General features: G+C 42.5%; 2 protein-coding genes across 2 annotated transcripts; one reads left to right on the top strand and one right to left on the bottom strand.

Annotated features, from left to right (window-relative positions):
- Window positions 1–1,068: 1,068 nt before the first annotated feature.
- irf7 (interferon regulatory factor 7) lies at window positions 1,069–5,979 on the bottom strand. The gene is made up of 9 exons (XM_070906738.1): window positions 5,812–5,979; window positions 4,787–4,958; window positions 4,629–4,693; window positions 4,458–4,503; window positions 4,226–4,339; window positions 3,904–4,103; window positions 2,273–2,474; window positions 2,028–2,143; window positions 1,069–1,905 (listed from the first exon to the last, which is right to left on the bottom strand). Exons 1-9 carry the CDS (start codon window positions 5,977–5,979, stop codon window positions 1,717–1,719), a joined length of 1,272 nt encoding a protein of 423 aa, XP_070762839.1. The 3' UTR covers window positions 1,069–1,716.
- Window positions 5,980–11,485: 5,506 nt separating this feature from the next.
- On the top strand, window positions 11,486–12,097 carry ascl1b (achaete-scute family bHLH transcription factor 1b). The gene has a single exon (XM_070908073.1). It carries the CDS (start codon window positions 11,486–11,488, stop codon window positions 12,095–12,097), a length of 612 nt encoding a protein of 203 aa, XP_070764174.1.
- The last annotated feature ends 10,162 nt before the right edge of the window (window positions 12,098–22,259 follow it).

Genomic DNA, 22,259 nt, shown 5'->3' with positions numbered 1-22,259 from the left:
TTTAGGCATATTTGTTTTCGTATGTCTTCTCATCATTATCCTTTTTTCAACCCATGACTGAAAAGTAGAAAACCAGGTTTTAGAGAACTAGAGAACTACTTTTTTTTGTGCCAAACGAGTAATAATAATAATAAAATAATAAAAATAATAAAAATAATCAATTTCCCTGAATAAGTGAGATTTCATTTGTTTTTGGGCATTCTGTTTTTAAACAATGGAGACTACAACACCATAATACAGTAGGTAATATAGATTTTATTATAGTGTGAAAAGGATTATACATTATTACTTCATGTCTCAATGGCTGAGCTGCAGCCCCGGTTATCTTTCAAAAATGTTTGTCTAGATTTTGTCACTGTCCAACCTGGTGCTCTCATTTCCACAAACATTTTAACTAAAGTTCCTTTTCTTTTTGTATTTAATGTTTATTATTAAGTATTAAGCTAATCTTATTGGCAAAATTTCATGGTTTTGTGAGATCAATTTATAGTGCATATATTAGAAATAAAATGCAACATCTCAGTCACAGCAGCATTTTCCAAGGTAGGTATGATAGAAGTTAACACATGCCTTCAGTTGGGAACATTAAAAGAAACCTTTCAGTGTTGACCTTGAGGTGTCTGCAGTATTTAATAACGACCTCGTTATGACTGCTTTGTCATGTCTTTAGCCTAAACGTTACCCTTTACTACTCTGCATTGCTTTGTTCACCACTTTGTTGTCTATGGTACTTCGTTTGCCTACTGTAAAGACTGAGCAGGTGGGTGGTTGGACTTGCCTTGTACTTTGTTGTCACGTTTAATTCGGCTTTATAAAGCTAAGGAGTAGGAGTGGAAGAAAACTGGTGCTCATGTTTCTCTGAATGTATTTTACTTTTTTTCTGCATTTACTTGATCAAACAGGCCAGGTGTTTCTAAGAGGAAACACAAATGATAATAAATCACTGTTGATAAATAGGGTTTTGTCTCAATTTAATTCAAGGAATTTCCAATATCCATATTCCCATTTCCTGTTGTCATATTTCGTCATATTTCCCAGCCCGCACAGTGGTAATGACATGAGACCTCATTCAAGGTTAAACAGTTTATTTGAAATCAAAATAAGGTCAGTTAGGTTTATTTAGTATGAAAAGTGCAAGATGACCAGCAGAGTATTAAAATGATTTCAACAAAGTGCAAAACAATTCACCAGAGACGTGGGGGTTTTTTTGCAGCCACTGGCTGTATGACACATCAAAAATTAGATGCATTATTTAACTTTACAAGCTCAAAAATGTTATCAAAAAGCAAAAACTTTATATATTAGGCATCATTTGGTGACTTCATACATATAATATCAATTGAACCATACATTTCATTAAAAGGTAATTTGGCATTTACATAACCATATAAAGTTTATTCTAAGGCAAGCCCATTGGCCTTTGACTTGCGTAACATAACTGTCCAATAGTAAGGAGTCCATTTCTACCTATGTAGTGATAAATGTCAGTTTTTGCCTACAGTTTGTGACTAATGTGAACATAAAGTGACCGGTAATGTCACATTATGCAATTCATTCTTCCTTCTGGTCATTCCTGTTTCAGCTACTGTAACACATTCAACAGGTCACCAGTTTAGCTATGTATTTAGCAAAGCTTTGGGTAAGAGCAGAATGTGGTGCATCATGTGGTCCCATAGGTAGTTGAAATAGCGCCCATCAGAGGCGAGAGAGAAAATTTCAGATCTGGTGTAGAAAAGGCGCATCAGCCCGTGCTGGCTCATAAGCTGTCGGCAGACTAAAGGCAGAGCTAATGAGATCATAGAGGCTGTTGTGTGAGATCTGTAGGCTGACGTTGGCGCTGTGAAGAGACGAAGCCCCCTCCATCTGGGCAATCTCGTGCAAGTATCGACAGATCAGAGGTACCACCTACAGGGGCAAAGCGACAGAGACATTTTACAGCACTTAAACTGCATGACTGAAGGGAGCTGAATTCAAATACTGTAAGTGTCTCTGAGGAGAAGCTCAGGAAAAATAGGAAAGAGTGTTACCTTGACTACGATGAGCTTCTTCTCCAAAGGTTTTCCATCGGGGAACTTCTCTCCAAAGCACATGTTGATGGCGTAGTCCGGAGAGCCACCGTTGTTCTCTCTAAACTGTTTCAGTTCTGAAACAGATACAGGTGGAACCGTTTATTTCACAGTGCACACTTAATGCTGGCTTCAAATTAAATATAATAATACTAGCAATAAGTAGCAGTTTTGTTCACATAAATGAGCAAGAGATCCACACTTACCATTTACATACTTCTCAAAACTGAGGAGCTCCACCATGGTGTTCTGGGGAAGCTTTCTTGGTTCTGGGTGAGCCACGCTGGGGTCACTGGTGCTGGCAAACACATGGCACCTGTCCTGCCTCCAGGCATAGATACCAGTCTCCCGTACCTCCAGGAGTAGACCTTTCTGGATGCTGTTGAGGATGCGGTTGGTGAAATCAATCTGGTGTAAGAAAGGTTGTGTTTAGATAAGCTTTTGCATAAAAAATCTTTGTCACATTGAGGGTGTACAGCAGTATATTGCACATAAACGCAAGGGTTGAGCCTTGAATATTTTGATTTTCAATGAATTCTGGCAGTGAAGTGTTGTGATGTGTGTGATAAATGTTTCATGGTGTGACAACCTCCCATGAAATTGGTTTGTCTACCTCTACTTCCTACTACCTTCCTGAAAGACTTCTGACAACCCCAGAGAGCCGAGGGATTATAGGTATAGATGGAGAGAGCCACAGCAAGGCACGATTGGTAAAGATATGTCCCACACTCAAAGCACACGTCATAGGTGCATTGCATTGCTCTGCTTATTTGTTTACTGAGGCCAGTGGACAGTTTGATATCTCTTCCTCCTGTGATGGGTTTTTGTGTTGTTTTTTTTCTTGCTGGAAGCCCGTTCAAAGTGTTGAGTCTCAAAAGAAACTCTTGCACTAACACAAAATCTCATCTCTGAATTGAAGCTGAGCGCAAACCCAAACTTTTTACAGCCCTCTTTCAAAGCCAAAGTGTGTGATATTTTTAGATACCATGTGTACCAATTTTTGAAACTTGTTCCTCCTCTTAATGCTTAATGCTTTTCTTAAAAATAAAATCAGACTAGCACATATCACATACCCAGTGCACGAGCAAGCTGGTGATGTGATACTTCCTGCCAATGGTATCACACTATTCCACTGATCCACAAGTGGTGGTAACACAGCAAGAAAAGCAGTAATGCGCCAGCAAAGGCAGCTGCTGGCAAACATGGATGTAAACCATGCATTATTTAAGATACTTCAGGGCTAGCATATGTTTCATGGGGAAGGAAATGCATTCACCATGTTTGTTAGACATTAAGGTTACAGACGATGCATTTTGGTAAGTAAAGTAAACAACTTTGTTTACATGAAAACTTCACAGGGAGCCTTTACGTTCTGTCCCACACTAAGCCTGAAGTTGAGCTGGCAAATTTTGGCAGTTTAGAATCCACATTACATCTTCTTACAACAAACTTTGATAGTCATTACTTTGGCCAAGAGACTTATCTAAACAGGCTGCAAATCCCCATCTTTCCCATGTTTCCAAAGGTGGATTGCCAACATTATCTCAGTTGTACAGATGCCAAAATATAGCTCAAATATCCGGGGCCATACCTCACATACTTAGATGAATCCAAGAGTGGAACTAGTGTCTGAACCTGGCTAGTAATGTTCATTACTTCCAGCGCCTTTTGGGAAGCACCATCTATGTGCAACATAGAACACAGGAGCAGTGTCTGTGTTTTTCTCTTTCGTTTTCTTTGTTTATTGTTGTATTTATTACTTTTCTTTATTGAATTTAACTGCAGGAAGTATACTCCCCAGACTTGGCCAAAATGTCCAGCTGACGTAATCACGTACCTGTTTGTGGTCCAGCAGACCGTCAGTGGAGGGGAAGCAGAGATGACAGGCATCGAGCTCAGGGGCCTCGTGGTGGTAGTGGAGCTGGAGACGGGCAGTGTTAAATGTGGTCTTCAGCATTTCTTTTTTCCTGTAGTGGATGGTTATCTCCAGGTCATATATACTTGGCGGCTGAGATGAACTGAGGGCCGGCGGAGGTACTGTCAAAAAAGAAAACATGTAAGAATAACTGATATAAAAGATCACATCTTTACAGATAATCGATTGGAAACTTCTTTTTGTTGTATAGGATTTCATTAAAATTTTATTTGGCTGAACAAACCCTCATAGTTAGATGGCTGGTCCGGTATCAGCTGTGGGTTGTTCTCGGCTGCTACAGGATAGCTTCCGGGGACAGCTGGATCGGGCTGACCATAGTCTGGCCACATTTGCTCCTCTGTTGAAGACAATAAAAAGCTAAGTAAACTACATTTTACCTTCATTATAAACAATGTAAAATCATAAACAGGTGGAGAGGATATTATCAACTTGTATGTCTTATACAGACACTGTACCTAAGTCGTCAAGATCCAAGGCCTTGAAATTGTCAGGCAGATTGAGCTGTTTGGAGGAAAAAGGTATAGTATCACTGAATAAGTAGGGCAGCAAACATCACAAAGAAAATCTTTGCGATATTAAACCAATTCACAGGGAGAAGTGGAAGTGTCCTCTTGGTCATACTGCACCTCATTTCCGGAGGGGACGTGGTAGATAACTGCGGCCATGTTAGAATCCTCCTCCTCATAGTTGTCTGCAGATAAAGAAAACAGACCTACATTCATTTGCATTCAAACTCAAAATGGTTCCACAGTGGGAGGCTCGGATTAAATGACAATTGTCTTACGCTCAGTGTTGATAATCTCATAGATTTTATGAGGGTCATCTGAATTCTTGGAATTATCCTTTATCATCTTGAAGCGTTTTGAAAGGTTGTTCATAGCACATCGGAAGTTGGTTTTCCACCGGGCCTTGTCAGTGGGGAACTCGTTGATTTTTCCACTTGCTACTGCCCATGCCTGTCAGCCATGCAAAGAAAAGTTTAAATATGATGACAGTTACTGTGTTAGCCAGAGTTGAAAAATAAATACATTTATGTACTACTTTCCATTTTGTGATACTTTAAATGTATACTTTCCTACATTTCAGATGGAAATATAGTACTTTTTACTCCACTACATTAATCTACCATCTGAAGTCACTTTACAGATTAAGATTTTACATAATGAAGTTGTCAGATTCAGCTTCACCTGGATTAACAACAACAATAACACATTGCTTACATCCATTGTTTACATACCAAAGCCCTGAGAGGCAAGTGAGGAAAAATAATTCTGGTGATCCATTGTCTGTTTTCTCTCCTGTGTTTATAACTTAAATATATGTTGTATATGTTCAAACAAAATGGCTGACTGCTACCATTCTTCATAATGAGTACTACATAGCAGAAGGTTATTACATTTCCCTGCAGTTATTGTCATTGTTTTCTTAAGGAAAAGTTTGATTGAACCATGTACGCAGTGGTATTGCTACTTTGCCTCTACTTTGACTCGAGGGAAGTGGAAGTACCAATTATAGCAATACCAGTGGTGCACTGGTATTGGCATGCTATAAATGCCCCTGGCAACACCTGCCACACATCAGCACTCTGACAGTAATGACAACCCTGTCACTGTCATTTCCTACAGAAACTTGTTTGTGGCACAATATTATACATTAAGGTTTTACGTCCATAAATCCAAAGGCATTACAGTATCACTGTAGATGTGTCAGACAGATGTCAACAAAGCCATCAACATTTGATCTAATCACGCAGTGCCAGATAACACTGTTATTGCAGTGACAAGTTCAACAGCCGGCCGTTGAACCTACCCGGAATATTTTGCTGTCCTCATCATTGCAGTCCTTCCTGGAGTTGTGCTTCCACGGGACTCTGAACTTGTTTTGGCCCACAAAGCCCAGGCCCGTGTACTGGCCCGTCTCCACCTGCGCTATGAGCCAGCTTGCAAACGGAGGCTTGGGAAGGCTGAGAGGAAACATGGCCACAAATCAGTGATGCTCATTAACAAAACACCTCACACAAGAGGAGATGGACCTGCACACACACACACACGCAGGACCCACACACACACACGCAGGACACAGTACTGTGGTGACAGCTACAGTCAGTTTACACAGTCAAATGTGTTTTCTCTTCTGACACAGACATTCACAAAGGCAGGAAATACCCATGCATCAGCAACATCACTAGACGACGACAGCAGGATTGGAATAAATGTACACACACAGCAAGTTTCACAGAGCGCTAACGACCTCACAATAAGTGCAATCCACTCACAACTAAACGATATCCTGAAGACGGAAGGGAGACAAAGAGATGGCGCTGTGTTTCTCCCTACCTTTGCATTTCTCAGAAGAGGCGTTAAACCCTGAAGAGCTTGATGATCTGGATTCTGGGAGCAAACGAGCGCATTTATAGAAACCAACCAAGTGACATCACGTCATGTTTTGACGTCTCCTCCCCAGTGGGAGCAGCTCCTTGGGGCATTTCCGACGAATGGGTGAGTCTGACACACGGAAAAGCACGACGTGACTTCCTCTAACAGAGAGCCGCCGACGGTCGATAAATTGAAGACCTGCAGAGGGTGTGTTTATTTGAGTGGAATTTCGTCATTAACTATCGTATCAGAAAGTGAAAGTTGTTTTGCCGAGTGTGTTTCGTCACTTTTCTTGCATCACCCAAATACCAAACTAATATTTTCACTAAGGCATTTTCGCCCACTGACGTTTTGTGTCAGGAGTCAAGTCATTGACAGTTATTGACATTTGGTATTTGGGTTTGCTGGTATTCAGAGGGACCTGATGCGCTTCCCCGTGTTGTCATTAATGATGGGTTTATTGCTGTATGATCTCTCACTGAACCTGTTTTTTTTTCCCATAGAGAGTGATGTAAAGCCTGCTGTGTGTATTGACACATGCATGCGTTTAAGGGAACCGGTTCCAAATGCTGCTGGCATGGTCTTTAATTTACAAGCATAGCTTCACTCTTCACATGTGTTTTATCTGCAATAATAGATATGTATTGTATTCAACATTCAACAGTGTTTTATTATTATTATTAATAATAACAATAACCAATATATTATTATTATTAATAATAATAATAATTAATAATATATTGGTTATTCAATCAACATGGTAAACTTTATAATTATGTTGAATTCATTCAACACTATGGAGTCCCAGTATCACCAGAGGATTTCTCAGTTGTCTTTGATGCTCTTTCCCTCCGGTATTGTTTCGCTTGTTAAATGCTTTAAGGGAAATCTCAATCTCCCTGTACTGTTAGATGCAACAACTGTTGGGAAAACTTGTTTTTCATGGCAAACTAAGAATATAAATAAGGCAATCCACTTTTTTCCAACAAGACATCATGTGTAGGCCTACAACCCGCTGAATTATGACACGTCATAACTGAGATAAAACCATGCACCAGACATTTAAAATATTATGGTGCAACACATGGGGCACCATATAGTTGTAATGTAGTACTGGAACAAACAGATAGAGTATTTGAGTTTATACAGCGTGTGATGTGATGGAAGTGACCCAAAGGACACTCAATTTCACTAGTGATTATAAACTGGTAACTATTGATATATGTCGTGGTACAATAAGGAAAATTTGATTGTATTTCTTATGTTGTGTCAATACTTCAGCTCCAGCTGCTCCGACCTCATGTGCTTTTGGAGGAGGTATTGCTCACTAAAATAGCGTCCCATGAAACCACCCAGTTCCAGTTAATTTAGACAAATGCATCTAGCAGTGAACGTACTGTAGTCTGTCATAAATGCGCAGCGTACTCCGAGTGTTTTGGGGGACTTTCAGAGTCAGAATCCTGCAGGTGTGCAGTGGGTGAGAGAGCAGTGGGGATGCCCTTGCCTCAATGACATGCATTTTAGTCTGTGTTACTAAAAAAACACTACTCGGCTTGCTCCAAACTATGTTTCACTTCCTCCTTCCACCATAAGTGTTTCCTAACTTCACTGCACAGGAAAGCACAACTGTGAGATATTTTTTTCTTCTCCCCCTTTGGCGTCTTACCCACAATCACACTAAAAAATGTCTGGTTGCAATAGTGTGCATGCTGAAGGTCACTGAGCTTACTTCTCTTTACCTGGGAGAATTGCTCTCTGTCCTGACCACAGATTGCGCTAATGATGAAGTGAGGCATCATAACGCTTGTGCATTAGTCTAACACTGTTTATGAAATATGTCTACAGCCCAGCACACATGTGTCAGGAATAGAGAAGCGATACACACTCTTATGGAGCACTTCCCTTTTCCTGCTCACTGGAAGTGCTGCTCAGTCCTCGTGGACGGCCCCCTGTAGAAAACACAGGCTTCATCGCAGCCGCTGAGGAAGGATGTAGCCTGGTTATTGAAAGACCACACAGAAAGTTCACATCCTATTTTCCACTTTTATTCACCGTGCAAAAAGCCAATATCAGTAGTGTCAGCTTGTCTGTGAAGGCCAATGGTAATATAAAGTATTTTGTGGCAGAACACGGAGCAGATCATTCCAACAGGTGACACAGAAAAGTCACATTGTTCTTATTCCCCAGTGTGATGCCACAGCGGCCTGCAAAAAATACTAACGAGTGAGATAACAGGCTCTTAGCTTGCCTGCACAATCACATACAGTATCTGAATATGAGGTTTTTACTGGGAATTCCAGCTAGATTCTAGGTCATCCTTCCTCATTCATGTCTCCCTCTTTATCTCTCTGTCTCTGTAACACACACACACATCTGCTCACCCTATTCCAGGTTTGTTTAGCCAACTACATACTTCTCCATGGGTTTTAAAGACTGTCCAAGATTCATTGTGGGCTAGTTGAGAACACACCTACATTTTCCTGTGAGCCATTTCGGAGAGCTTTTGGCTGTGTGTGAGGTCACATGACCTTTGACTGATGACTTTTTTTCCTACTCTGGGGTTTTGCTCCAGCGTGCCTTAGTCTGTAATACATTTCACATGTCTGACATCCCTAATCAGGCCTGTGTCAGGAAGTGAATCTTTCTCTCAGTCAGTGTACCGCAGGTTCCAACAAATACTCAAGTGAAATTGAAAAGATTTTCCTTCATACAGTCACAAAATTCCTGGTGGTGACCTAGATCAGCCATGTGATGTGGCATTTCTCATGATAACTGCTGCACAAAAGCACCCCAATGCAGCTTACAGTATGTATTATAAGACTTCCTCATCAAAGTACATGTTATACCTTGACAGCTTTGTCAGATACTGGTTCCGATGAAGCATCAGGGCAGATGCCAGAGGGTTTTCACTTCTATTTGCACTCAGCGCCCTCTGCTGTTGATAGAGGAAGGCCGGGCAGAGAGGAGAGAAAGGGGAAAAAGCACACAGGCCATTGCAATTCTATATTACTGCACGGGCAAATTATATTACCTTAATACATTTCACAATAGGGAATATCAAAATATAAATGAATAACATCTCAACCATGAATAAAGAATGAGGTGATGATAATGAATGGAAATATTTTCTGTAGGAGAACGACGTGTCTTGGTCATAAATTGAAGTTGACAGTGTCACACTTTGTTGTAATGTTAACTCTAATAAAAGTTACCTTTTCTTCAAGTTGGAAGAAATATGGTTTGAAAACATATTGTCAAAGCCTAAATCAGGGGAGTCATTTATGCATATCAAACAAAAGTTTTGCCTTGAATCATGTGCTTGCTCATCTAGAAGCTGAATATCTTTATTAGCACAGTTGTGAACTGGTATTCTTCCTGTGGTCATTGAGGTGGGCAGATTTAAAATATTCAGCAGGAAAACAAATGCTGTGAGCTTTGTGATATGGGAGAAGTGGAAAATTATGAATTTTCTTATAATATATTCTTATGTATATATTGTACGATGATTTCTCATGAAATGGCCTGAAATATTCTGCTGTACAGATGATCAAAAGTGTATGTGGTTGTTTAATTGATGATGATGATACCTTTCAGTTTGCTGACTCAAAAGCCTGGAAGAAGGCAAGATGGATTATTTAATTAGGCCTAGTATTTCCTCTGATTTCCCCAGTATTATATAGTACATCTTGTTGTCAGTGATTTGTGAGTTTTGTTGTGGACAATGAAAGTCTGAAGATCTGATTGTGAAAGGAAGAGATGTCTAACCACTAGCTGTCAGGCAACCCCCCTCTCCCTGAATTGGACGCAACAGATGTGTTCAAGTTTAGTTGCAGGAGGTAGTTGCCATTTTTCGCCGCCAGAGGCCGCGAGTCTCCCATTTTCATTGGGCAACTGTCTCTACGTGTCCACACAGTCTCACAGCCAGAAGTTTCTGGTAAGGAGACTTTTCCACAAACAAAACGTATTTCGAAGGTCTTTTGGCAACACTGAATAAAACTAACTGTGAATAAAAACCCATAGTGCGACTTAAGTCTGCAAAAAGGCAAAACTAGAGGATGACGATGTTGTTGTGTTTTAACTGTCCAGTCAGATGTGGTGCTGAAACGCTGCATCCGTGCATCTGCACTTAGAGTTGGGTTTGGTTTTTACGATGTGGTCCCCATGAGCGTAGGAAGAGCACAAACATACAACACTAAAGAAACGGTTTGCAGAGAGTTGTATTGAATGTAACAAGTGATAACCTGTCAAGCAAGTGCCAACCAACTGGACCTGCGGAACACCGAGTTGAGAAGTAACTGTAATCTGCTCTCTCGGACGCCTACATGTCATAAACATGACGTTTACTTTTAAATCAACGGCGTCCCCGCGCGAGCTTTATAATTGCCAATTATTGTGCTCAGAGACACGCTTGCAATTTATTTTGCTCTGTAGAGCTGTAGCCTGGATACAGGAGAGAGCGTCCTTGGTATTTGAGATTGTAAAGAGCTGGAGGAGAAAGATGGCCGAGGGGGGAAGACTGATAATTTGAAGACTTGCCAGGGGTAGCCTACATTGTCAAATTCAAAAGGCATTTCAAAGAACCTAACCATTCACTTTTTCATTCTCTTTTTTTTTCCTTCTTTCTCTGTCTTTTTTTTTCTTTCGCTTTCTTTCTTTTCGCACGGTTGCAGGCCGTTTGAATCGACCAATGGGCCTTCAAGTTAGAGACATTGGAATGTAAATGAGCCCAGCGCGTGCTCCCGGCGCAGTGAAAGCTCGGGATTGTTTATTGAGCTCCCGGAGCCACGCGCCTGGCCCGGGGGAGTCGGCGTGCAGAAGAATCACACAGCGGGGGCGGGGCCTCGCCGCGAAGCGTGCGTCTCCGAAAAGGGGTGGGTGGGGTGTGTGTTGGGGCGCGTGTTGAAAAAGAGGAGTGCTGCCAAAGTTTGGGTCAGATCGGCTCGTGGAGTAAAAGCAGTCAAGAGAGACTTGGACTAGAGTTAGCCACACGGTCCCCACGCGAAGGACACGAGAGCTGTACACTGCCAACGCTTTCCACTCTTCCTCCTCTTCTCGTCCCACCGTTAGAGGTCCTGTGCATCCATCACTTCAGAACAACTGTCAGCGAAATGGAAACTACAACCATCACCACCACGCAGACTGCATTCACCTTTGGACTTACTGAAAGACACGCCAGCCTCAGCCTGCACGCCCCGGCCCAGGACTGCGCCGTCCCCGCCGTGCACCCCAACGCCAGCGCTGCCGGCTACCAAAGCAAAACCAAGGTGCTGAAGAGACAGCGCTCCAGCTCGCCGGAGCTCCTGCGCTGCAAGCGGCGCCTGAGCTTCAACGGCCTCGGCTACTCCATCCCTCAGCAGCAGCCCGTGGCCGTGGCGCGGCGGAACGAAAGAGAGAGGAACCGGGTCAAACAAGTCAACATGGGCTTCCAGACGCTGCGTCAGCATGTGCCCAACGGCGCCGCCAACAAGAAGATGAGCAAAGTGGAGACCCTGAGGTCTGCAGTGGAGTACATCAGGGCTTTACAACAACTTCTAGACGAACATGACGCTGTGTCGGCTGCTTTCCAGTGCGGGTTGCCATCCCCGACAATTTCCAACAGCTACTCCGCCGACCCGGAGTCGCCTCACTCCACCTACTCATCAGATGAAGGTGGTTACGAGCCTCTGAGCTCCGAGGAACAGGAGCTGTTGGATTTTACGACCTGGTTCGACAGGTACTGAGGCTGACAGCATCCAAACCACACACGGCAGTGTCTGTAAAAGCGGCTGACTTCTTTCAGAAATGCTGACAAACACTTGATAGAGGCGTCAGATCAGTATTGCCCTCCGTGCTTGGAAGTGATCTGTTGCCTCCCTCCCTCACCCGGGCTGCTTCTGCAGGAGCAAAGCAATAGTGAGAAAGAGAGAGAGTGTGTGTGTGTGAGAGAGAGGGGAGCCTCTTGTTGCACAGAGCATGAATAGTCGCCCTGAAGTCCCCACAAGGAGGAGGGAGTTGGACTCAGAGTCACGTTGACGCGTGGAAGGAAAGAACTGTTGATGTTATGTTTGAATAAGTGCAATTAATACGTGACACAGCAGACTCTGCAGAGACGGTGCTGCAGTTCCAGAGGACTTGTTTGATGAGTGTTTCATCAGAGCAGGACTGCCTTCCTCGTGCTGCCACGTCTGTTGGAAGACGTCAACAAAGATGATACGTCAACAGACTTTCTCGTGATGTACATGCCCCCCCCCCCCCTTTCATAACAAAAAATGTATCATACAACGACTTGTTTTAATGTGAAGACTTATTTTTGTACATTGAGTCAAACAAACAATGTTCCCTAACAACGGTCACTGCCACTTTTCCTGACAGTGTTTTGAGACCCGGCTGTCAGTGAGGCAGTGAGTTGGCATGTATGAGTTGTGTGACTGGACAGCAATATCAAGGCTACTACCTGTGTCAGACTGTAGTTGTTGTTTTTTTTTATAGGTGGTAAGGAGACCTTAATTAATGTATGCACTTGTTCTCCGTTTCCCGTACCGTAATGTAAATATTCGATTTTAACAGATATATTTTGTGTAAAACGAGTTTTATAAATAAAGATGAATCTATTTATATTATATGCTTTTGCTGTGGTTTGGTTCTTCAGCTGATGTTGCACACATTTATGCTCAGATGTGTGTGTTAGGGGTGTGTGTTAGTTGTGGCGGTAATTGAGCAAACTATGGAGCTTCTCTTCTATTCAAAGCCCCTGCATGACCTTTTCCCGACTTGGTTGGGCACACGGGGGAAAATTGCGCAGCTGGGTGAGCACTCAATAACCATTATAGACGTGCACCTTCTACAGCGCTTTGTCTGCATTCAGGACGGGGAGATTAATATTACGTTTCATGCATTGCATTGTTTCTTTTGCATACTCTGCCTTTACCCAATAGCCCAGAGGGCCTGGAGCGGAGGGGGGGATGGAGGGGCGAGGAGGGGTGCAATTCACTCCTCTCAAAGGGACACTTTGAAATACGGCCTGGGGAAAGTCAGCAAGACAATGAGACAGGTCAAAATTCTTATTGCCCGATTGAGATCAATCTAAATAAAACCTGGGGTTGTAGACTAGTCGCATCCCCAACTGTGTTTTTCATGGCACACACAGCCCAATCAAAAAGCCCATCTCCTGCAAAATGGGGAGCACAACACCACATTGTGAGCGCCATTGTGCGCGCCTTTGCGCCTCATTATGTCAATTATGGAAGATCTTCTATTGTAATTAAACACTGATGCCAAATTCAGCGAGGCAGAACGAGAAATAACGAGTTTAATTTCACCTGGTGCTCTCTGCGGGAGTGGAAAATTGGGAACAAGAGAGGATGATTGAAGCTGATCTTATAGACCGAGTATTTTATAGTGAATTTAAAAATATGTGATATAAACCAACAATAATCCAACAATGACAAGAATATGAGCCATAGTGGTCACTCTCTCTTCTGGACTTTTGAAATCTTACCAAAAAGTAACACACTGAATGTGGGGTGTTTTTTTTCTTGCACCTGAAAGTGTGCCACATGCATATGCACGCTCCATCTCTCTCTCTTTGTTACACACACACACACGCACACACACACGCACACGCTGCAGCCTGCAGGTGTAAGCCACGTGCCTGTAGTCGGCGACAAAGGCTCCAGCGCTCCCATTGGTTAATGGCTCGCGCATGTGAGCCCCGTTGGTTGAAGGCAGCGACAAAATCAAACAAGTGATAAATGACATTAATTACGCTCTGCTTTATAACCTTCTACGTCACCGGGACTCAGAAAGACAAATCAATGTTGGGCGCAGAATCCCCCGCTGCTCCATTATCATGCGGTTGAAATGGTGTTTGTGATGTCCTTCAGTGTCAGGCAGAGAGGCCAGGGCACAGAGTGAAAGTAAGCACTTGTCTCTTGTCCTCCTAAGATGGATATGCAATTTTCTCCTCAGCCATATATCGGGAGGAGCAGGGGCGAACATAGATTTATTCATGTCATTTTGTCCGTGGGTCATTTTCACTTTGACAATACATAAGGGCGATGTTAATTTCGGCGTAATCCAATGGTGAATAATCAATCACTTGCAGCTCATTTATGCATGCGTTTTCGTGCGCAAAAGCCATGTAATGTATGCGTAAACCATGGAAACGCCAAATGCGCACATACCTAGACTATAATATAGGGCTAAACTGGCCAAGAGTGGGGTGGTGAGGGGTCATCTGTTGCTCTAGATGCAGTCATCAGAGTGCTCAGTGGATTTTAAAACCTTTTTTTTTTTCATGAACACGAGGCCATCCATTATTCCACTGTGTGCTTAAATTGCGCATTGCTGAGCTAGTTTTAATGCACAACCGTCTTGCTTTTATATTTTGACCCCTTAGGCAAAAAAACGTTTATCAGTGTATGCCTCACAACATGAATCATTTCAGGGGTAGACACTATTTACATGATAACAGTCTAACTGCCACTAATAACACAACTATTTTCTCTCTCATTACCTTTCAGTTTAATCTGAGTGTCTCAGTGTGACTCCTTTAGAAATTATATGCTAAACATTACCATTTAGCAAAAATGAAAAACAGTATTTTGTGAAAGCATTCAGTTATCTCAACATCAAAATATAAGTGGCCCAGCTGCTGGTGTTTTGTCCTTCAGTTGTTCTAATGTTAGCAGTGAGTGTGTTCACTGATCTGAACTTGTAAAAGAAGCCTGGATTAAATTTGCTGTCCAGTAACATTCATTCAGTGAAAAGTGAAGGTGTTTCAGGTGTAGTTTATCTTGCACAACACATCTGGGTGTCACATTTGCAGCTGTGATGATTTGTACCAATGTCTGTGGAGGTAGAGGCTGAAGTGTTTACTAGTCTTAGTGGTTGCTTTGTTATTGACACTTTGTCCAAGAAACGTGACTTATCTAACACACATGAATGAGAAGACCTCACAGCAGTTCTCCATCATCTTGGGCTTCTGCTAATAAGCTATTTTACCAAAATGGCAGCAGGAATGTTTCTGAAGTCATAGCCCACCAAGAGTCAGTACCTGGAAGATGTGAGTGTGTGGCTCATCTGATCTCACCTCAGAGCCACATCCGCCTGCTGAGCAACAGGTGCATCAGGAACTGACTGAGTAAAAGGTCAGCCACTGGGCTTATAACATGGCGAAACCAGACTTTGTCTTACTATGCATTACAGACCACAATCACACCTGTCAATTATCACAAACTAAATAAATATTTTTTCTCATTTTAGTATGCTTCACAGAGTCAATACAAAATCGTACACTCCATGACAAATGGCTTTTGGTGGATAAAACAACTTGACCCCTTTAAACTAATCGAGAACCTGAATTAAATTGCTCCACAAAGCCATTCATTTTCTTTTTGCTAATACAAATACGATAAATACGCCCCAGACAAAGGAGGAATGACCAGAGACAGAGCAGTGATGTAGACAACCTTGAGCAATGCTTACAGAGGTGTTAATGTTTAAGCAGAGGCACAGACACGTTTATATTTGACATAGACAGAAGACATGCTGAACTGATTTAGTGTAGACTCATTTACCCACACACACAGACTCACACACGCACAGACACACACACACACACACACACAGACACACACACACACACACACAGACACACAGACACACGGGGCCGTGCAGCTGGTTCAGAGACAAATCTGCTGACCCCCTGGCTATTGATTGGTCCTGGGCAGTAGAAGCACTATGGACGCACAGGTGTTTTGCACTGATCACTGCTGCTACTACTTTTTTGGGTCCCATTGGCTCTGAGCCACGATAATAAAACCTTTTAGATTTAAAGCTTCAGGTTTCTTCTGTCTCCACAAAATTTTGAGATTTTGGTGCTGCCTAAGCTTTTCTTCTCACTAGAGAGTTCTTCTTCATAGAGCAAACAGTTTCACTTGTCAGATTGTCCTTAACAAAGAGGTTTATCTAGCCTGTAAGCACAGCAGGAGCAGACATTTGAAATAGTGCAGATGCTTATATCTGCTGTGATGAAGTAGCATTCTTGATAGTTTAGTTTCGGGATTCAAATTCGGACTTCATTATTAAGGATTTCCGCTCCTGGAGTGGGAGATGTACCTTAGAGAGTGAGATATTCAGTGAAATGGATAACTCACTCGCTAAGGTTAGAATCAGAATCATGCTGAGTTTTATTGTTCATCACTGTGTTGAAGGAATAGATACGAGTCCTTTCTCTGTGCCAAAACGGGCCTATCACATATCTTTTTATCATTTTTCTCAATGCAAGCAAATATCATAGGGCCGCTCCTCTGTGCTGGAAACTCTCTTCCCCACACCAAAAGTCTTACTAAATGGGAGTCTTGCTCACAGCCGCCAAGTCACTCTTACTTTGTGACAAAAAAGTCAGTCATTCGGCTCGTGTTTTTCTTCTATCTTTCTAAAAAAAGAAATCTCTCTCTTTTCAAATGAACGTTTGAATGCGTGCAGCTCAGCACTTTTAACTGACACCTCTGTATGTGTGTGAATAGGCCCTAAACTTCAGACGACCCAGCAGAGGAGGAACCAAGCTCAGGCCTGAAGGGTGGAGGGATGGAAGAGGTGGGGATATGTGGTAGGGTGGAGGTGGCGGGGGCTGTGATTTGCATGGGCCATTGTGCTGCACAAGTTTGGGTGCTTTTTTTTGGCCTGGGCCCTTTTGGCCATTTACTTCCACTCTGGCTGGCTGTGGCGGGCTGTGAATAGTCTCTGCTCGGAGGAGACACAAAGGCGCTTTTGTGCTACGGCCGCACCATATTCATCATGTAATGCCTGTAAGACAAATCTGATTGGACGTCTCTGTCACTTTGATGTGGGTCCAGAGTGCGAGTGGCCCTGAGATTGCTAACTTCACTCTCTATTGCCTATTCTGCAGCATTGATATGGGGGTGGAGGCAAAGGGGGAAAGAGGAGAGGTGGCTCGGGGGGAGAAGGAGGAGGGAAAAGGGAGAGCAGGCAGGGGGTAGTCCTCATTATTTGCAGGAGCAAATTCATAATAAATTTCCCCATTCTACAAAACCGGGTCGAGATGATTGACACTACTTTACGCCAGCCTGAACAAAAGCCCTGATTTGAGCAGAATACCAAATGAATGGGGCGAGCGTGGACTCAATTCAAACAATTTTAATCTCTCCCTGTCCTCCCTTATTTCTCCTCTCCTCCTCTCTCCCCCTTTCCCTCACACTTACCCTCTTTTTTCAACTCCAACTCTCCTGCCTCTTTTGTCCAGAGCATTCTCGTTTTACAGGGTAATTCTACTCCAACGGATGTGCTAATTGTACTGGGTTAAACTGGATGCTGGTGGACTCCTGTGATACAGAGCTTATTCTTGCCTAATGACTGTAATGATGGTTCAGAAAGACTGCAGCCCGCAGCCTGGAGTGGGCTGCTTGTCCAGAGCTTGAGAGGGAGATGTTGTTTTTTTTTTTTTTTTTTATACTTGTGTGGGCAGACTGGGTGGGAAGAGTAGAGCTGGAGCTGATGTCTAAGGTTAGGTGTAGGGAAGAGGATGATGGACACAATGATGGGACCATAGACTGGTGCTGCTACCAAAACAGTGGCAAAGACTTACAGCAATGTAACTGCAGGCAGATGAGGAAAACATGTCATGAGTCATGAGAGCCAAGTTAGCGTTGGAGATGATGGTTAGTGATGGGTAGAAGAAGCAGGATTAGTATACAAGTTTAAGTGTGCAAATTTAGATGGGAAGATTGTGATGACCCAGGAAAGTGAGTACAGTGAGAATGGTACTTTTCTCCAGCTATATCTATCATTCAGAAATGGTATACTGATGACTTCAAATCCAAATTGGGACATGTGGAGAAACCTTGGTTGAGCTGTGGTGGGATAAGAAAGATGCAAGCATCACAGCTGAAATGTAATAGACTGAGCCAACTGTCACATATCCCCACAACAAGCATCTTTTTACATTTACATTTATTCATTTGGCAGATGCTTTTGTCACGTTTTGACACACGTTAGAAGACATTCAGTATTGAGACCAAAGCTTGCTGTGAACAACACTTGTTGAAAGTTTTATTGATAGAAAGAAGTTGGGGGTTTGCCCAATCACCTTGATGCAATCCATGTTTTCTTTGAGCCACAATCTTGTGGTCGTTAGAGGACCTGCATCTCAAGACACTTTCACATTGGCTGCACCACTCAACTGTTGTTTGACTCAAACTCTACAACAACAGTACTTCCTCTAGTATATTATAATGTATCTACTGATTTCTTGAATGTATTCTTTTACGGCGTCAGTTTAGTACATTTTACTAGAAGAGTCATACCAGTCCGCTTCCACTACAGACCTGTCACCTCATTGAAAATTCATACTATCCATACTATCCTGTTCTGCCTTCACTTGTGTGTATGTGTGTGATGACGTGAGATGTTAAGTCATCAAAGAAAAAAAAACGGTAACTGTCTTTCTAAAAACATGTTATGTGTGGGCTTGCTGTGTGTGTTTGTGCGTTTTTGTCTTTGTGTGTGTGTGTGTTTAAATAGCTGTCACTCAGAGAGAGATAAGGTGCATTCCTTCACTCAACGATACGTTATAATGTCTCTGAGTTTGCGTATGCGTGGGTTGGTGAGCCAATTTTTATGATTGTCTGCATGTCAGAGGTCACACCTCCAACAATGAAAACCACTTTTCTACTCTATTTTTTTTACTCAAACAAGTGCTGTCCCTCCCTACACACACACACACACACACACACACACACACACACACGCACAGTCATGTCCTCGGGTTCCCAGCAGGTTGGAGCCTGCCCCTGGAGAACCTGTTCACAGCGACACACCATGGCTTCATCAACCTCTGACACGCATAGCCCTCAGCTTTGGATCACATGCTTCATTCTTCCATTGTTCGATTCAGACAGACAGTATCACACTTAGATATTTTCTTTTATACATCTTGTGAATATCTCTGCATGACACAATAGATGTGCCTTCTTTATGGTATCAAAGCTTAGTGTACACTTGCTTCTGGTCATGAAAGGTTTGTGTGTAAGGACTCTGAATGGAAACATGAGAGCACATGCAGCATTTAGCATAACAAGAAGAAATCAAGTAAAGGTGGTTCAGTAAAGTTAAACCACAGGGAAGTTCTGTCTGATTTGTCTGGTTTTACAGCCTTATTGTTGGCCACATTTTATTCATAAACCTACATATACTGTAAATATGTGTATTATCTGTCACCATAATATTTCACTTACCCTCTTTGTATCCTCTGTTTGTGTCCTTTACATGCATTGGAAGAACATAACTAAGGACGGTAATTTACAAGTACTGTGCTTAATTACAATTTTGACATACTAACTTGAGTATTTAAATTTTATGCTACTTAAGACTTGCAGAGGCAAAGTATTGTATGTTTTATCAAATTGCCTTTATTTGACAGCTACAATTTCAGGTTACTTTTCAGTTCAGTTTTTACATACAAAACATATGATCAACGTATAAAATAAGATATGAATTTTAGTCTATTCATTTGCTCAACAATAAAGTACTTAAAATTAGGTCCACCCTGACAAGCTACAACAGCAAAATGCTGCTTAATGCCCTTAGGTGACAATCTAACCATATAATATACAATATAATATAACAATGTTGTGGCCATTCTGCCAGCATAATGAGTAACTTTATTTTGATACTGACTAAGTATATTTTATTGACTATAGTTAAGTATGTTTACTTAAGTAAACCTTTTAATGCTTTTACTTGTAATAAAATGTGTTTACAGTGTAGTACTGCAAGTCTTCTTATTATTTTGTTAGGGTTTTCCCTGTTTAAGATTCTTCAAACAGGAAAAATTCCCCCCTCCACTCCACTCCTAAATGATGCATGATCACGTAAAGCTGATTTGCATTAGAGCAACTGAAAACTTCACACCTTCCTGGCAACTGTTTCATTTCGTTTTTTGAAAAATACGTTTTTGTGACTCAGAATGTGATCAAATGAAATGTTGAGATGGATGTTATTTGCAGTCTCTCTCTCTCTCTCTCTCTCTCTCTCTCTCTCTCTCTCTCTCACACACACACACACACACACTCACACACACACACACACACACACACACACACACACACTCACACATACACACACACACACACACACACACACACACACACAAACATATGTATACATACACACAAAAATCCATAGTCCCAGTTCCCCTGCACCCCACAACCTGTTACCAGCAGAGATGCCCTGGCTTACAGAGTCCTGCCCCCTCCCTAAAACAAGGTAAAGGGAGGATTAGTGAGCACCATTTAGGGCTCCTTTCAGCCCCCCATTTCATTTCATTAGCTTGTGACCTCTCCAGTTAATTATTTTGATCTGGCCAAAGGCTTGGCCTGCTTTTAATGATCCTGACTGACTCACCGCCCCCCAGCAGAACGCACAATACTTAACACACCCATTGAGGCCAAGGAATAGGAGGAGTGAAAAGGAAAGAGGGGAGAAAGGAGAAAGATTGAAAGTGGCATTTACCAGTCACCAACAGAGGCTGTATGGAGGGGAACCTGGTGATGGCAGGGTGGCGTAACGCCCTCAGACTTTTTGTCAGAATATACCATTGTCCCTCATTGATGGAGTGGCTCTCCTTTTTAAAGGGCGAAATCGTTGCAGAGCTTTAAGCTGATTTCAGTGGAAAAAAAAGAAAGTATAAAAGAAAGGGAATCCTCTGCACCTCCTCCTTTAAAAATAACAGTGATGGAGAAAAAAGCTGGTCTTGAGAAATCATTCATCTGAAGTGTCATGGCTCAGAGGAATTGTTCAGTTGCTGTTGGGCCATTCAGAGGTTAGAGATACAGTTGTGTGATGACGGCTACATCCAAGTGTTGTTGTGTTTCATGTAAACACAGCTGATAATAGAAAACATGTTAACAATGAAAAAATGTGTTTACCTGATGTGTAGACTTTCAGGTAAATCTCAATATATACATTTTTTGACAATTTCAAGGTAAAGCTGTGCACATACGATTGTTATTTATGTAGCCGGCTTTATGAATCAAATAGCTCCTCTCCTCTCCTCTCCTCTCTTCTCCTCTCAGTCCACCTGTCCCTCTGTTGCTGTGCTGCACTAATTGCCTGTATTTGTTCATCCTGTGGGTGTTTGCGAAGGGATAGCTTCCGTTTACCCGCGGCCACACAGCTCCATATTGAATGCAAACACAATAAAATCGAAGCAGCTTGTGCTATTTAATGCCTTATAAGCATGCCACCCAATACATTTCTCGTTTTAATCAACCACGAAGGATGAAAAGTTTTCGAGGTGGAGCAAGCTGATGGTTGGGTTAGTCTGATATTCCTGTTTTTTCGCCCTTCTTTCCGTTCTCTCTAAGTCTGTTTTTGTGCCTTGTATTTACTGGCAGCACTGCTGGCCAGTTTACTCTGTCTGGCTATGCATGTAAAGAGTGTCTCCTCTTTGTTCCAGCCTTGGGCCCACAGCCAAGCTCCCCCTTCAAAACTTAAGCCACACACACACACACACACACACACACACACACACACACACACACACACACACACACACACACACACACACACACATTACCCCACTCACCCCTTTTTTACTCTCTCTCAAACAACTCTCTCCCTCTCCCCTGTGCTGCCCTCAAATTGCAAATAACAAAAAAGGAGGATAGAACTGCAGACACAAGCATCACTTTAAAAAGCAGGTGTCCAGAACTTTTCAGTGCTCGTCGATTTCAAATGGAGACCCTTTAACCTCCATGCTTTTCTAGCTGGTGGCTGAGGTAGCCAGTCAGAAGCCTAATCAGTCTCGTCTGACAATACTGGGAGGTTGAGGGCTGTCAGTCCTTTCAGACAGGGGCTCCAATGAAGCCGTGGCAGGGGAAC

Source organism: Enoplosus armatus, chromosome 6, assembly GCF_043641665.1.
Source record: "Enoplosus armatus isolate fEnoArm2 chromosome 6, fEnoArm2.hap1, whole genome shotgun sequence".
Lineage (NCBI taxonomy): Eukaryota > Metazoa > Chordata > Actinopteri > Centrarchiformes > Enoplosidae > Enoplosus > Enoplosus armatus.
Note: the sequence above shows the minus strand (reverse complement) of the source record. Positions and strands in the feature narration are given on the sequence as shown.